The sequence below is a fragment of the Gracilinanus agilis genome, chromosome 6 (assembly GCF_016433145.1).
Source record: "Gracilinanus agilis isolate LMUSP501 chromosome 6, AgileGrace, whole genome shotgun sequence".
Taxonomy (NCBI): Eukaryota; Metazoa; Chordata; class Mammalia; order Didelphimorphia; family Didelphidae; genus Gracilinanus; species Gracilinanus agilis.
The window spans coordinates 1451092-1467436 of NC_058135.1; the positions used below are offsets into that span (position 1 = coordinate 1451092).

The 16345-nt window shown below is 39.4% G+C and overlaps 1 protein-coding gene across 2 annotated transcripts in view; it reads right to left on the minus strand.

Annotated features, from left to right (window-relative positions):
- Nucleotides 1-1786: 1786 nt before the first annotated feature.
- The window catches only part of HSPA4L (heat shock protein family A (Hsp70) member 4 like), a 63775-nt gene continuing 49216 nt past the window's right edge, over nucleotides 1787-16345 (minus strand). For both annotated transcript variants that reach the window (XM_044680254.1, XM_044680253.1), the window contains 7 exons: nucleotides 13510-13605; nucleotides 12379-12516; nucleotides 10696-10821; nucleotides 9881-9988; nucleotides 6504-6623; nucleotides 3231-3392; nucleotides 1787-2479 (listed from right to left, as the gene is read on the minus strand). In XM_044680254.1, coding sequence (XP_044536189.1) covers nucleotides 2288-2479; nucleotides 3231-3392; nucleotides 6504-6623; nucleotides 9881-9988; nucleotides 10696-10821; nucleotides 12379-12516; nucleotides 13510-13605 — 942 coding nt within the window. In that variant the 3' untranslated portion in view covers nucleotides 1787-2287. The remainder of the gene's footprint in view (nucleotides 2480-3230; nucleotides 3393-6503; nucleotides 6624-9880; nucleotides 9989-10695; nucleotides 10822-12378; nucleotides 12517-13509; nucleotides 13606-16345) is intronic.

The window sequence follows — 16345 nt, forward strand, 5'->3', positions numbered from 1 at the left end:
CATTCCTTTATAGAAAATGAACAAAGCTTCTTGGGATCATCTCAAGGCTATACAGATTAGGAATTTTAATAGAGAACACAAGTTTTGTGGTGAAAATAACTGAAATGTATTACTTTGCCCTTATAGTTTTCGTTACCCCTAGATTTTAAGAACTGGCCGTCTACTGCCCAGACTGCATAGTTCTTCAGGTCACTAATTTTGGCTGTGCTCTCAAAATGCAGTCCGTTTCAAAACCTCTATCAGAGATTACAACAGGATAGATATAATCACTGACTTAGTCATTTAGGTGTTCTCTCACCTTTTCCTGCCCCATTTTGGCGCCAGACCCTAACCCTTCCATCCCATGAACTCCCTAATAATAACCATTTTGTTTTGCTTTGTTTTTTTAAAGCCAAAGTACCCCCAATATTAAATTTCCTCATTCATTCTACAGTTTAAAAATTTCCTAGAGACTACTTTCCAAGTTTTAATTTGACAATTTTGCCATGCAATGCAACTTTTTTTTTTTTACTAACAATTTCTATCTTGTAAATAGTAATTCGTCTTTATTTCAATGGGATTCTCTAGCACAGTACAGAAATTAAAAAGTCCGCGGGATGATTGGATGTCTTACACTACATCTGGGCTGATTTCACCGAGTTACAAATCTCTATGTGGTGGACAATTTAATAAGAAAGAAATCCAAGAACATCTCACTAGAGTCTAAGGGCCCCTAGGATATGCCTTTGGAGAAAACAAGAAGTGCCAGCGACGAGCGGCCCGTGCTCCATCCTCCAGCTGCTGCTTGCTGACTCAGAGCGGCCTCTTTCTCTCGTCAGAGAGAATGATTCAGTGCGGAGGTCCCGGGGGACGGCAAGGGCCCGGGCGGGATGCAGTGACACAACCCGTATTCACGCACACTCACGGACAGCGGCCGTGCTCGTCCTGTAGGAGCGACGCTTCCAATACGCCAAGAGGGCGACAAAGGGAGCGTGCCGAGCGGCCCGCCTGCACCGTGGCCATCAGACAGCCCTCCCAGAGAAGCTCGGCTGCCCTCCGGGGACCCTGGGCTCAGCGCTTTGGTTTCGTAGGGAAGAAGAGAGAAAGAGGCGACCCTGGCCCTGGGCACGTGAGCTCTGCCTGCACTCACCAGACCAGCTTGTCCAGGGGCACTCACGCTGCTGGAGGCTTCGGGCCGGGGGCTCCGCCACGGCCTTCAAAGCCCGGCCATGTTCCTGGTAACGCGGAGACCCCTTGACAACACATTTCCGGAGAAGCGGCCCCTCGGAGGGCCCAGGTGTGAATGGGTCACACAACTGCAGAAATCACAACAAAAGCCTAATTTTGCCGCACCGCTCGTCCCTCGTGCTCTCCCTTCCAGTATGGGGGGGTGTGTGATGTTTGTGCCACTCGTCGCTCGCGTGTAAACGGAAGCCGGCGGGAGCTGGCGCCAAAGCAAAGCGCCAGCAAACCTAAATGGAGGGGCGAGATGGGGGAAGCGAGGCCGCGCCCCGCCAGCGGTGCCATTGTTCTTCAAGCCATCCAGCTCCCTCAGCCGCGGCACGAGGAGGCGGCCTGCTCTTCAGCCAAAGCAAACGGTCATCTCTAGCAAGATACATGGGAAGCGGGGAGCAAGTAAACATGCAAGCTGGGTTTTTGGTGAAGGAAATATATTGCTGGTGTCATCACAATGCAAAAGTGTGTCTTCCCTTGGAAATGTGCGTGTTTTTGCTCATTTGTGTGACAATGACAAGAAAACCTGGAATTTCTCACCGTACATCAATGAGATGGACTAGTTTGTGAGCTAACCTCTTATTTGTTTTAATATTTAAATTATAACAATACAATAACTAGAAAAAGGTCAGTGCTTCAATGGCTTTAAACCACTTCAATTCCAATCCCCCCCCAAAATAACGATGCAATTCAATCTACACTTCCGCATCAGTAGTGCAATACAGTGTCCTTTCCTGAATAAAGGAGCTGAGGTTTATCCACAAGAGAAGCTTTAAAGAAGGTAGATTGTTGCCCTCTTTCTATCAATTCTGCACGTCTGCTCTAAGATACAGCGGGAAAGCTTAGACTGACTCCTACGCTCTACTCAGCTAAAGCTTCGCCTAAGCAGCATTAATCATTGGAAATGAACATCAGAGGTGCACTCAATATAAAACACTTTTCAAAACTACTGCAAAGAACAAATGACAAAATGGCTAAGAACAACGGGACATCTGCTGGGCGTCCCGGATGCAAAGAAGGATGTGGGCCCTGCGGTTACTTGCACTGTCAGAATACGCGGCGGACACCCTGCGCCTTAGTCCACTTCCATCTCGCCCGAGGCTTTAGCGTGCGGGGAGCCTTCCTTGGGGGCGTCGGCCTTACTCTCGGGCGCGCTCTGTCCGTTCATGGGTCCGTTGTGCTCACCGTTCGCCTTCGCCTGCTCTTCAGACGCTTCCATTTTGGGTTTGGCCTTGTAAATGATGGGGTTACAGAAAGTATCCAGCTCCTAATGGCATTAAATGAAGAGAAATGATTATATTTGAATATGCACTGAAACACTGTGTTTGGTGCTTGTCTGCATGAACTTGCCTTTCTTTTTTTAAATCGTCCTACCAACAAGTAGTAATTATATGAGATTATGAGAAGCTGACATGTATAATAAGGCCATAAAGCGGTATCTTCCTTATTTCTCCCAATTCCATTCCCTCAGATTATTATTGTAATTGTTTCCTTAAAACCCTTGTCTTCCGTCTTAGAATCAATGCTATGCAGGTTCCAAAGCAGAAAAGAAGCAAGGGTCAGGCGTTGGGGGCTAAGTGACTTGCTCAGGGTCACATGGCTAGAAAGTGTCTGAGGCCACCTCGTTGCCCTCTCATTTCCTTAAGTTATTAAGAGTTGCAATATTTAATTTTCAAGTTCTCAGACACGGAATACTTTTTGTTTTATTTATTATTTTACTCTGAACTTAAAAACCAAATAAAGCAGGAGAATACAAAAAGAGGGTCGTATATAACTTGTAATAACTCCCACAGGTCACTTCTCTCTTGGTGTCTTCCCTTCTGGGACTACTTTTTGTTCTGCAGTTGACCATCTTCTCTTTACCTGATGCTGCCTGATCCCTACCTCCTATTCCCTGACCACCTTCTTCTCCTAACTGGGGAAAACCCAAACCCCACAGGAATCATATTCTCTACATACTAGGGACAAAATCCAAATGATACCATATAGAGAGCAATACCGGCCTGCCATGACCTTACCTTGGACTTGGAGACTATTTCTGCTACTTTCACCATAGGGTCTTGAGTGAGGCTTAATTTGTTCTGTGCATTCATCTTACTGTTCAACCAATTCATGGCTTCATTGATAAATTTTTCCACCTTTTCCATATCAGCAGCATCTAAGTGCTCATATTTTTCATCCTAATTTAAAAAAAGGCCTATTTAAAGCTCATGGCCACCCTCAACAACATGATATGTACTCTGATTATTTTAACTGGCCATATGAGGAAGACACAAAAGCAACAATTCAGGTGAAGGCGAACACATTTAAATAAAAACAGTCAACACCTAAGACTTATATATAAAAGAATATACAAAAACAAGCATGAATTAGCAGCATCAATGACTATGGCAACTGGGAAGAAACAATGAGCAGAATAGGCTGGAACTCATTCGAAAAGGTTTTCTAAGGAGAGCATGAATTGTTCTAGGGTTCTAAAAGGTTGGAAAATTGTGCAATGAATTCTCCAGAGGGAAAAGGCATAAAGGCAGGAGTAAATAAGCCACATAGAAGAGCAGATTTCTCTGGAATGGAGCAGAGTTGTTTTTGGTAGTGGATGAGTGCAGATAGTTTAGTTAGTTAGGAGAAGATCTCAAAGGCGAGTGAGAAGACTTCTGATGTGGACAAGAGATTGTGTGTGTGTGTGAGTGGGAGGGGAGTCAAGTTTTCAACTTGTTAACAAAATATGGGGTTACAGAAAGACATGATTTGAAACTATTTGAATGAATATATAAAAACTTGAGAGCAATGGCTAATTGAGCCTTGACAGGATACCAATGGTTGATGGGCCAGAGTATTAAGAAGAAACTGGCAAGGATATAAAAATGATCTAAAAAAAAGCAAGTAATCAAGACAGTATAAAATAAAAGAAGTCAGTAATAACAATGTCCTAAGAATGCAAAATTGTTCTCAGCATTTTTAAAAAGGTATCCATATGAAACAACTCATATCAAAAAGCAGGAGGGCATGGCTGGGAGGATAAGGAAGGAATTTTGGGGAAGGCAGATAGAGTAAGAATTAAAAGAAGGGCCTTTGGAAAGGTAGCTAATTTGGAACTAGAAAGGCAAGGGGGAAAGATAAGGTAGAATTTTGGGGAAAGGATGTGAATTAGAGAGGTATTAGTCAAAGGAAATTGGACATCTGAGATGGGATACAGTAGAAAGAAAGGAAGAGGGGGACAAACAGTGAGGAGGAACAGAGTAGATGGAAATGCACAGCTAGTAACTATGACACTGAGTGTAAATGAGATGATTTCACCCATGGAAAGAAAATGGATAGCGAAGAAGATAAAAAACCAGGCCCTAGTAGTGTTGTTTTCAAAAGACATACTAAAAATTAAAGACACACATAGAATGAAGGTGAGGGGCAAAATATATTGGGTGTCAGCTAATCCAGAAAAGGCAGGGGTAGCAGTTATGATCTCTGACAAAAGTGAAGCTAAAATGGATATAAATGGAAGGGATAAACAGGCTAACTATATTATGCTGGGAGGTACTATGGATAATGAAGCTTTATCAATATTGGACCTGTATGCACCAAGAGATGCAGAATTTAGATAAAAAAAATAAAAAAACAAAAAAAACCCTAAATAACATACACATGGAAATAGATAACAAAATAATAATAGCAAGGGACTTTAATTTTCCCCTCTCATAACTAGATACATCTAGCCAAAAAATAAAAAGAAGTTAAGGGGATAAAAAAAACCTTAAGATAAGTTAAATATGACAAGATATCTGGACAGCCTCCCTCCCCCACCTGCATGGGATATCAATGGTTTACAGAGCATAAATATTGTGTGAAAGTCTCATCATACTATGGAGTGGTTATGGCATTCGAACAAAAGTTCTACTGGGTATGACCAAGGTGGAAAGACTTGGTTTTGGAAAGAGTATGGTCTGGTAACAGACTGTGTCTGTTGTCTAAGAGCCAATCTAGGCAAATATGGCCCTGGTGATGTATGTTCATTGAGAACCAGATAGATTAAGTTGATCAAATTAAATGTTGATAGGAACATGGAGAAAAAGGCCTAATATTACACTGCTAGAGCAGCTGTGAATTATTTTTAGAAAACAAAATAGAAATACACATTAAGAACTATAAAGCTATTCATGCTCATTGATCTTGGAGCCCCATTACTAGGATTAGGCCAAGAGCATTATTGAGAAGGTAAAAAGATACGTATATGAGAATATTTATGGAAGCTTTGTAATGACAAAATAATTGGAAATAACATAAATGCAACAGATTGTATTATGTTATTAGAAATGAAAAATATTAGAAATACAAAAAAATAAGGGAAATATATGAAGAGATAGAGAAGACAAGAGAATATATACTATGTTACTTAAAAAAAAAAATAACAGCCACAAAAACAAAAAGTATCCAAGTAAAACAAATCCAAAGAGAACATAAAAGCAGAGGATGTTTATATTAGCATGCCTATATGATTTACATGTTTTTAAACAAATGGTAAATTTAAACAAATCGTAAAAACAAAAAGTGAAGGACTTTGTGATTCTGCACATAACCTTTTTTATGCATTTGTTAAATGTTTTTTGATGCTGTTGGTGGTTACTAAATATAAAACTGAAAAAAATTGGGTAAAAAAGTGATTACATCAACAAAAAATAACAAAAACCATATGACTATATCAATAGATACAGAAAAAGCTTTTAACAAAATACAACACTCTTTCCTATTAAAACATTTAAAAGCATAGGTATAAATGAATTTTTCCTTAGAATAATAATAGATATGCACTTGAAACAATTAGCAAGCATTATCTATAACAGGGATAACTTAGAAGTCTTCTCCATGAGATCAAAAGTGAAACAAGGATGCCCATTATCAGCAATATTATTTAATATTATATAATTATTAGAAATTATTAGAAATGCTAGCAATAGCAATAAGAGAAAAAGAAATGGAAGGAATCAGAATGGACAAAGAGGTAAAATAAAAGGTGCACCCTTGAAAAAAAATTGGGTGATAAGTGATTTCAGAGAGAGAAATGGCAGTGAAATTGTGAAGCTGCTTGGCTTCTTAGAGCATATCAGCTCTTTATCAAGTGAGTTTTGATTCTTTCAAATTTTACTTTGACATACATAATTAAACAGTATCTTCTCTGGGAATACTGAAACAATTCAGAGCTCATTTATTAGTGTTAGTCTTGAAAATCAATATGCAGTCTTAGACACTAAAAAGCATGTGTGTCCTCCCCTTTCCCCTTTTCCCCACAAATTTGGTACCTTGTTTTTAAATGCTTCTACCACTTTCATAAGTAGTTGGATCTTCTTTCCTAAGTCGTTTAACGCTTTTGGTCTCTCTTCATGTTCTATGTACCGAATTTGAATAGGCTGCCCAAATTTCTGTCAGCAAAAGAGAAAGAAAAAAAAATCAAGCACATTTGAGGCCTTAAAAATAACAAAAGATGAAGACCAATTCTGAATCTTGGTAACAGCACAGGGGTGGGTGTGGGTGGGTGTTATCTTCGGAAAGACAAACAACAATGAAGCCTCTTGAAACATAGTAATAATGATTTCTTCCAGTCTTGGTGGTCCTTCTACATTCTGCAAAGCCAAGAGCAAATAACTTGGCCAAAGACCAATACATATCCCTTTCTTTAATTCCCTACAGGGAAAATGCTTAGCAGCTACTGACTTGTTTCTAAAAAATCATTCCACTAATAAAACAACAAGCTGGGGTCTAGAAAATTAACTGCCTAGAATCTCTATCTATGTGTTTCTGTCAACAGAAAGCTAGGAAACTATGCTGGAGCAAAATTGGCTAAATGTACGAATAACAACAACAATAATCCTAATCCAGATAAGTTTTAAGTGAATATATCTCACTGTACTCAACACACAACTGGACCTTACAACTTACTGGTTATACAATAAATTGTACTAGAAAAATAAGCAAACAATACAACATAAAGGTTTGTTTGTTTTTTTTAAATAACATTTTATCCCCCCCAATACATGAAAAAAAAAATGTTTTTGTTTTCTTTTTAAGTTCTGAGTTCTAAATTCTCTTTCTCCCTTTGGTGGTAAGCAATCCAATAGAGATTTTATAAAGTGCAATCATGCAAAACATTTTTCCATTAGATATTTAATACAATATAAAGTTAAAGAAATTTTAAACATCGCTTTCCTTTTGGAGTTTTATGCCCTCATATAAGGTCCAAAAAGCCATAATAAATCTTAAACTGTACTTAAACTTAAAGCAGCGGTCATCAAAACAATATGGTACCAGGGGCAGCTGGGTAGCTCAGTGAATTGAGAGCCAGGCCTAGAGACAGGAAGTCCTAGGTTCAAATCCGGCCTCAGACACTTCCCAGCTGTGTGACCCTGGGCAAGTCACTTGACCCCCCATTGCCTACCCTTACCAATCTTCCACCTATAAGTCAATACACAAAAGTTAAGGGGTTTAAAATTAAAAAAACAAAAACAAAAACCAATATGGTACTGGCTAAGAGACAGAAGGGAGGATCAGTGGAATAGACTTGTGGTGAGTGATGTCAGCAAGACAGTGTATGATAAACCCAAAGAGTCCAACTTTTGGGACAAAAATCCACTATTTGACAAAAACTGCTGGGAAAATTAGAAAACAATATGGGAGAGACTGGGTCTAGACCAACATCTCACACCCTACACTAAGATAAATTCAGAATGGGTGAATGACTTGAATATAAGGAAGGAAACTATAAGTAAATTAGGTGAACACAGAATAGTATACTTGTCAGATCTTTGGGAAAAGAAAGACTTTAAAACCAAGCAAGAGTTAGAAAAAATTACAAAATGTAAAATAAATAATTTTGATTAAAGTTTTTGTACAAACAAAACTAATGCAACCAAAATTAGAAGGGAATCAACAAGTTGGGAAAAAAATCTTTTTAACAAAAAACTCTTGACAAAGGTCTAATTATTCAACTATATAAGGAGCTAAATCAATTGTACAAAACATCAAGCCATTCCCCAATTGATAAATGGGCAAGGGACATGAATTGGCAATTTTCAGATAAAGAAATCAAAACTATCAATAAGCACATGAAAAAGTGTTAAATCTCTTATAATTAGAGAAATGCAAATCAAAACAACTTTGAGGTACCACCTCACACCTAGCAGATTCGCTAAAATGACAGCAAAGGAAAGTAATAACTGTTGGAAGGGAATGTGGCAAAATTGGGACATTAATGCATCGCTGGTGGAGCTGTGAATTGATCCAACCATTCTGGATGGCAATTTGGAACTATGCTCAAAGAGCTCTAAAAGACTGTCTGTTCTTTGATCTAGCCATACCACTGCTGGGTTGATACCCCAAAGAGATAAGGAAAAAGACTTATACAAAAATATTTATAGGTACATTCTTTGTAGTGGCAAAAAACTGGAAAACGAGGGGATGCCCTTCAATTGGGGAATGGCTGAACAAACTGTAGTATCTGTTGGTGATGGAATACTATTGTGGCTCAAAGGAATAATGAACTGGAGGAATTCCATGTGAACTGGAGAGACCTCCAGGAATTGATGCAGAATGAAAGGAGCAGAGCCAGGAGAACACTGTACACAGAGACTGATACACTGTGGCACAATCGAACATAATGGACTTCTCTACTAGCAGCAATGCAAGGATCCAGAACAAGGCTGAGGGACTTATGAGAAAGAAAACTAGCCACATTCAGAGGAAGAACTGTGGGAGAAGAAAAACTGCCTGAACACATGGGTTGAGGGGGATATGATTGGGGATGGAGACACTAAACAATTACCCTAGTGCAAGTATCAGTAATATGGAAATAGGTCTCGATCAACAATACATGTAAAACCTAGTGGATTTGCGTGTCGGCTAAGGGAGAGGCGGGGGAGGGGGGTGTGTGTTTGAGGATAGGGAAAGAACATGAATCATGTAACCATGGGAAAATATCCTAAATAAAATTAATTATTTAATATAAAAAAGCCATAATAAGTTTTGGTTCAACAGCCTAGAATTCTTATTCAATAATTTCTTTTGGAAAAGAATGCAAACTTGGAAGTTTAACCAAAATATATCAAGGAAAAGGGCCAATAATATGGCAGAATTATTCTCCGCAGTTTTGTTGTACTAGAGGCAGAACACTAAATACTGTAGCCTTTACAATGTCTCCACAGAGCCCACAAAAATGCAGTATGTATACTTAAGAAAAAAAAAAAAAGGCAGCCAGTTCTTATTATGACCACAAAAGGAACCAGGAAAATGCTACTGACTTATATTTTTCCATGGTTCCATGATTCATGTTCTTTCTTTCCTCTCCCCACTCCCGTAGCCAACAAACAATTCCACTGAGTTTTACATGTATCATTGTTCAAAACCTATTTCCATATTATTGATATTTGCAATAAAGTGATCATTTAAAGTCAATATTCCCAATCCTATCTTTTGGGTTTTTTTTTTTTTGATAAAGATACTGAAGTAGTTTGCCATTTTTTTTTTTTTGCTCATTTTATAGATGAGGAAATCGAGGCAAAGAAGATTAAGTGACTTATCCAAGGTCACAGAGCTAGTAAGTATGAGACCAGATTTGAACTCAAGTTTTCCTTACTCCTAGGCTAGTTCTCTATCCATTATGACTCATTGTCTCTAAAAATATTACCTTTAATTCCTGGAGTTTATCCACATAAATTTGTTTTGGTTGGTCTTCTCCATCTTCATAAAGCCAATTTTCAGTATCTTCCAACATTGAAGAGAGTTTACTTGAATCCTAGGTCCAAATTTAAGAAAAATTAGACTGAAAATGTTTCCTTGAAAATTCCTCAGTAAAATGAAATCATTACACCCACAAATCATGTGCAGAAGACAAACTGTAATTGTTCAGATCATTTTTAAGGTTTTAAAATTGGGCTTTAGCATACCGCCACCATTAAGAAAGAAAAAAGGCTGATAGCCATCAGGTCAACAGCAATGGGGCAATTTTGATTTGTGTGATGGCTACATACAGATCCTATCTGTAGAAAGACTTGGGGAGAGGGTATAGTCAATGGACTTTTTCCTTAAAGGATTCCCTGTCACCCTGGACCCATAACCAAGAATTCCATATCTTTGGGGTTTCTCCTTCTAATTAACATCCCTCTACAGAGTTGGACTGAGTAAGTGGAACAGCTAGCCTCACTGAAACCTTGGACTGCCTTTGTCTTAGTTTGACATCCACTGTTCTTTTCCGAGAAGATGCACATCTCAACCCAATGGTCAGGAGCTGGTCACCCAGATCCCATGGTAGCCTGCCCATCCTCCCTTCCCAACCCATGAATCCTCCAATAATTTGGATTTGTGATCTTCATTTAAATATAAAGGAAATCAAAGTTTCATGGCCAAGTGGTTAGTTTCTAAATAAATACTTTTAAAAACTTTTGTTTTGAAGTGAAAACAGCCTAAAAAAAATAAGAAACAAGAAAATTAAAAAGCTCTTACTTCCACAGTGACAAATTTCTCATAGACATTGCACAGCTTGTCTCTGAAATCATACACGTACTCTTCAACTGCATTCTTGGCATCGTTTCTTTCCTTCTCTAGCTTGTCCTGCATGATCATCTTTCCCTAGTCAGAGACATGTCAGCCTGGTTAGTGCATGGCACAAGCTTCCTATCAGCCTTCATTTAACAAAATATAAATGTTTTCACCCCAATGTACTGGATTCCAATATTGTGACATGACTGAAAAACAAAAACAAGACTGAGAGCTTGTCTGACCTGGTCTCCTTTCATGCTTATAAAGGAAGAAAAGGCTCAGATTGACAACTGTGTGAACCCAGAATTCCTTTATAAATCAGCTTTCATTTGACAAAGGGCAACATTTTGAAAAAATAAAAGAGTTAAGAAATTAACAAAATTCTACAAAGAAAATGTTATAAAGATATGAAAAATGGCCAAGAAAAATTCCAGAGGGTATGGGCTTATTCCTATTTTATCTAATTTAATCTTGCCAATGAAATTCATGAAGGACTTGAGTACATGTGAATTCTGTGTTCTGGTTATCATTCTTTAGAAGGCTACTAAGCTATATTCTCCTTTCCTCCTAGTATCATTATCAGCAACAATAATAGATATTAGACTGTAAACTCCTTGAGGTTAGAGGTTGCCTTTTTTTAAAATCATTTTTTTTAGAAAAGTTATTATGGTTACATGATTCTTGTTCTTACTTTCCCCTTCGCTCCCCCCTCTCTTCTTCCCCCAATAGCCGATGCACATTTCCACTGGTTTTAACATGTGTCATTGATCAAGACCTATTTCCATATTGTTGATAGTTACATTGGTGTGGTAGTTTTGAGTCCACATCCCCAATCATGTCTGCCTCAACCCATGTGGCAAGTGGTTGTTTTTCTTCTGTGTTTCCACTCCTGCAGTTCTTCCTCTGAATGTGGGTAGCGTTCTTTTCCATAAGTCGTTGCCTTTCTTTTGAATAATTATACTTTAACATTCGCTTAAAAAAAGTTTGAGTTCCAAATTTTCTCCCTTTTTCCAGGCAACTTTGCCCATTGAGAAGGCAAATGGTATGATGTCAATTATACATGTGAAGTCATGCAAAACTTATTTCCATATTATATGCCATGTTACAAAAAAGAAAAAGCAAGAAACAAAGTAAAAAATTATACAACAATCTGCACTCAGGAGTTCACCAGTTCTCTCTAGAGGAGTAAAACATTTTTCATCATGGATCCTTTCAAAATATCTTGAATTATTGTACTGATCAGTGGAGCTAAGTCTTTCAGAAGTTGATCAGCCTTAAAATACTGGTGTTATCATGTATAATGTTCTCCTACTGCTCACTTCATTTTGCATCAGTTCATATAGGTCTTCCCAGGTTTTTCTGAAAGCATCTTGTTTGTCATTCCATCACAAGCACATACCACAACTTATCCAGCTATTCCACCAATTGACAGAAAAGAAATCCCTTCAATTTCCAATTCTTTGACACCACCAAAAAGAGCGGCTATCCAGGTTTAACTAAGTTTTTGTTCAATTCTTAGCAGTTATGTTAAATATTTATTTATGATGCAGTAAGCTTAAATGCAATGAAACTTCATTTTGAAAAAAATGAGTTGAAATTCCACAAAGAACTACAAACCACTCTAATACCAACCCAAAGTGTACTTACCTCATTTTCTATGTAACTATTGATAATATCCTGGCCCAGCTGTCTGTGCAGGCTGCTCTGGATGGGCAAATCAACACTCTTGACTTTTCCTTTTTTAATGTTCTGGTTTGCACGCTCTGGCTTATCTGAAGGTGCTGACTGTGGAGAGCAAAATCCAATGAAAAATTTATCTATGTCTAAATCTGGCTTCAAATGAGCCATTTAGTCTGAGGCAAAGGAATAACCTCAAGCAAAGAACACATGCTATGGAGTAGATAACATTCTCTTTAAACTCAAAAACATCACACACCACTTAAAGCACTTTGAACAATAGAGCAACTGTTTTAAGGCATTTATTAATTTCTTCGTAAATATGTCAAACTGAAACATATCAACAAAAAGTCTTCCCTCTCTACTTCTTTCAATTAACTTTCTGAATTCCCAAGTTACGGAGAAGGTTTCAATAATAATCTGTTTGGGTAAAAGATGTTCCTTATGGGGAGCTCTCTATGTTAAAGAAATCACGGAGGGGGCAGCTGGGTAGGTCAGTGGATTGAGAGCCAGGCCTAGGGACGGGAGGTCCTAGGTTCAAATCTGGCCTCAGACACTTCCTAGCTGTGTGACCCTGGGCAAGTCACTTGACCCCCATTGCCTACCCTTACCACTTTTCTGCCTTGGAGCCAATACACAATATTGACTCCAAGACAGAAGGTAAGGGTTTAAAAAAAAAAAAAAGAAATCACGGATAGAGAGATTTAACTTTATACTTGAGCTGTGGGGCAACCCCCCCAAATTCCAACGTTTATCTGACATGGTATTTCACAAATGACATAGATTACTTACTATTCAAATAACAAAACCAAAAATACACATCCCAGGTTTTGGAAAAGTATACTCAAGGTTTTACAATGCACTAGGGATTCCCATTTTATGCTGTAAAATTTTACTGAAATGTCCCTAAAACCAAAGATAGCATATAATTATAAATGTCCTTCTACTTTTTTTTCTCATCACTGAAGAACATACGCCTACAGAATCTTAAATGCATTATTTAATTATTTTCTTAGAGTAGTTTTAAGAACATTCTTGTTAAATTCTAATCTACTCTCAGCATAGCTAAAAAAAGCAGTGAGGAGAAAAACAAATACCAACCTTTGTCTTGGCACCAGTATGGTCGATTTCTTCTTCAGGAGTGTGCTCTGCATGGCTCTTTTGATGGCCTTCTTCTTGGTCCACCTGCATTTTATCCTAGAAAGAAGGTGCATCAAAATGGCCAGTACATAGGGCTGCAAGGGTGACTATTTTTTAAAAGCAACATCATTATGTAAATCCTTATGGCATTCAAAAAGACTTCGATAGAGGATAGGTCAAAGCAGGGGATATGCTTTATCTAATATGGACTTTTAGGAATAACTATAACTACAGAAAAAAATTAAAGGTGACATTAGAAGCAAATGCCAAAGCCTATCTACACTGCTTCACTGCCCTACCACCCCATTCACTGAGATCATTAAGAACACTTTCCCAAAAAAAAAATAAATTAAAAAAGAAAAAACACTTTCAAAGGAAACCAAAGGCTCCCCAAGTGCTGACTTTCCAAAGCACCACACAGAAAAAGTCACCAAGAGTAAAAGACTGGCAGGCACCATGACTATTTGGGGTTTATTTCACATTGGGAAATAATCTAGAAAAAGGCTATTTTCAACAAGTCCCAACATGGCCCAAATGGAGATGAAATGTAACAAGTCCCCAACTGGGATGTCTCTGGGGAGGAGGCTGTGTCAGTGCTGGATGTGTTTTTCCACCGATTTATGTGTATACAAGGCTTCATGCTTGGGGAAAAAAGCAACAGGGGGAGCAGGAAACAAGTATAATGGAATTAAGGAGAATAATTAAAAATGAAGAAGAAAGTGCAGTTCTGCAGCCAGATTGGCTATGCATATTTTTATGGCTATTCTCTAGGTTAAGCGTGGCAAGAGAAAAAATACGTGCCTGGTGACATTCCTTCACATTTTCTCATGCATCACTTTCAAGCTCTTTGTGCTTCTCATGGAGCATGTAAGTTTTACAAACAGAAAACGGCTTTGACTAAGCCCGGTTTCCACCATCCTGCATCGGAAGAGTCCATTCTCGAGGTAATCTCGTTTGCTAGTTTCCTACCACGACAAGACAGTCATCAAAATGCCATGGGACTTGTATCACCGCTGCTTGATGTCCCTTTTGTCATGAGGGACAGGAAAAACACTGGACTGACAAGTCAGGGGGCTTAGACTCTCTCTAGCCAGTTTAGAAACTAAGCAGCTCTGGGACCTTCCCAGGGTGAAGTAAGCCCTGGAAGCCTCCGGCCCCTCAGCTCTGGGCTGAGGCCCGTCCTCTGACCACTCCCAATTATGCCGATGCTCGAAAAGTCTAGTGAAATTCAAATTGTCAAGAATTCATGAATTCCTTGAACATTATCTCTCTTTACAGGCACCCATTGTGCCCCTCTAGTCATGGCACCTGCCAGTTATCCCCTGCACGCTCTCTCCTCCCCCAAAGCACCCTCCTTGGCACACATTTCATCAGCTCTTCCCAGTGCTTAGTCAAGTTGAATTCTGCTGCCCTCAGGTTTCCTTCTCAGTTTCTCCCCTGTCTCCTGCACTACCAGTGGTTCCTTCTGCTTGCTGGGTGACCGCCTTCTCTCAGGGCACCTCATTCACTCCTCCGTCACCACTATTTTTCTTAATGGGATCACTGCTTTTGTCTCTCTACCCACCATGAACCAGGCTGTGAGATTACTCTGACCTCTTCCTCGTCCCTCCCTCAGTATCACCCCTCACCAAACCCTGTTCTCTCCCCTCCATTCTGCCAGCACCCTGTTCATGGCTGCCACTGGCCCCTGCCTGGACTCGAGGATGTCAGCCTCCACACCACCAACAGACCCAGTCTCCTGAGACTCAGAACTGGTGCTTCTCCACTTCCTCTGCTTGGGAGCATTTCACAACCTGGCACCTGGCACTACCCAAGCCTCCGCATAACTTCCTGACACATTTGACCACTTTCTGCTCCAGCTTTGGAGTCCAAATAGCCTCGAATCTCTCTGCTTTCCTCTTGACATGAGTTACCTGCTCTAGTCCAGGAAATCCACCAGCAGGCAATTAGTTTGCTCACTTAGCCTTGGGATTTGATGCCACATTCAGTTCCTGTGACTAAAATACAAATGAACAAACAAACAGAGAACCTGGGGCTTATTTGGACTTCATCTTGAATTTAGATGCCATAAAACTCCTTCCATTTTGGTGCTTGGATCTGGTTTGCTGTTTCCCTCTCCCAATACTGGATCATGATGCCCTCAGGGACACACGAAATGGACGGCTTTCTCAGATGGGCCTTGATGAAGCTCCTCGAGGCATATATGTCATCAGGAAGATTCTTTCTAAATATTACTGTATATATGTGCCAAGCACTCTGCTAAGCACTTTACTAATGTTTTCCTCATTTTAGCCTCACAACAATCCCTGGAGGCAGGTGCTGGCATTATCTTCATTTTACAACTGAATGAACTGAGGCAGTCATACAGCTAGGAAGATTCTGAGGTCCAACTGGAACTTGGGTCTTTCCGGTTCTTTCCCCTGATCTCCTCGGTGCCTTTGAACCTCCTTAGCATATATTTTGTTATAGAAAATGTCATTCATTTGATTTTACTTTGGGCACTTCCTTAAATCTTTTCCACATAGGAACCTGAAATAGAGAATAAAAGCCCCCGAAGGCTCTCTCTTTCCAGGGCTTTGTACAGAGAGGGCACTCGGTAGGTACATCCTTCTAAAAGCCATGCCAGTTACAAATGTAAGAACGCCTTTGGAAGGCCACGAGGCAGAAACTGCCCTTAACGTGGTATATGGGAAACTGATTTTGAACACTTGGCTGAACCTAATCAAATCAAGTCAAGAAGCATTTAGTAAGCACCTACTCTGTGCCAGGCACCGTGATAAGGCCTGAAAATACAAAG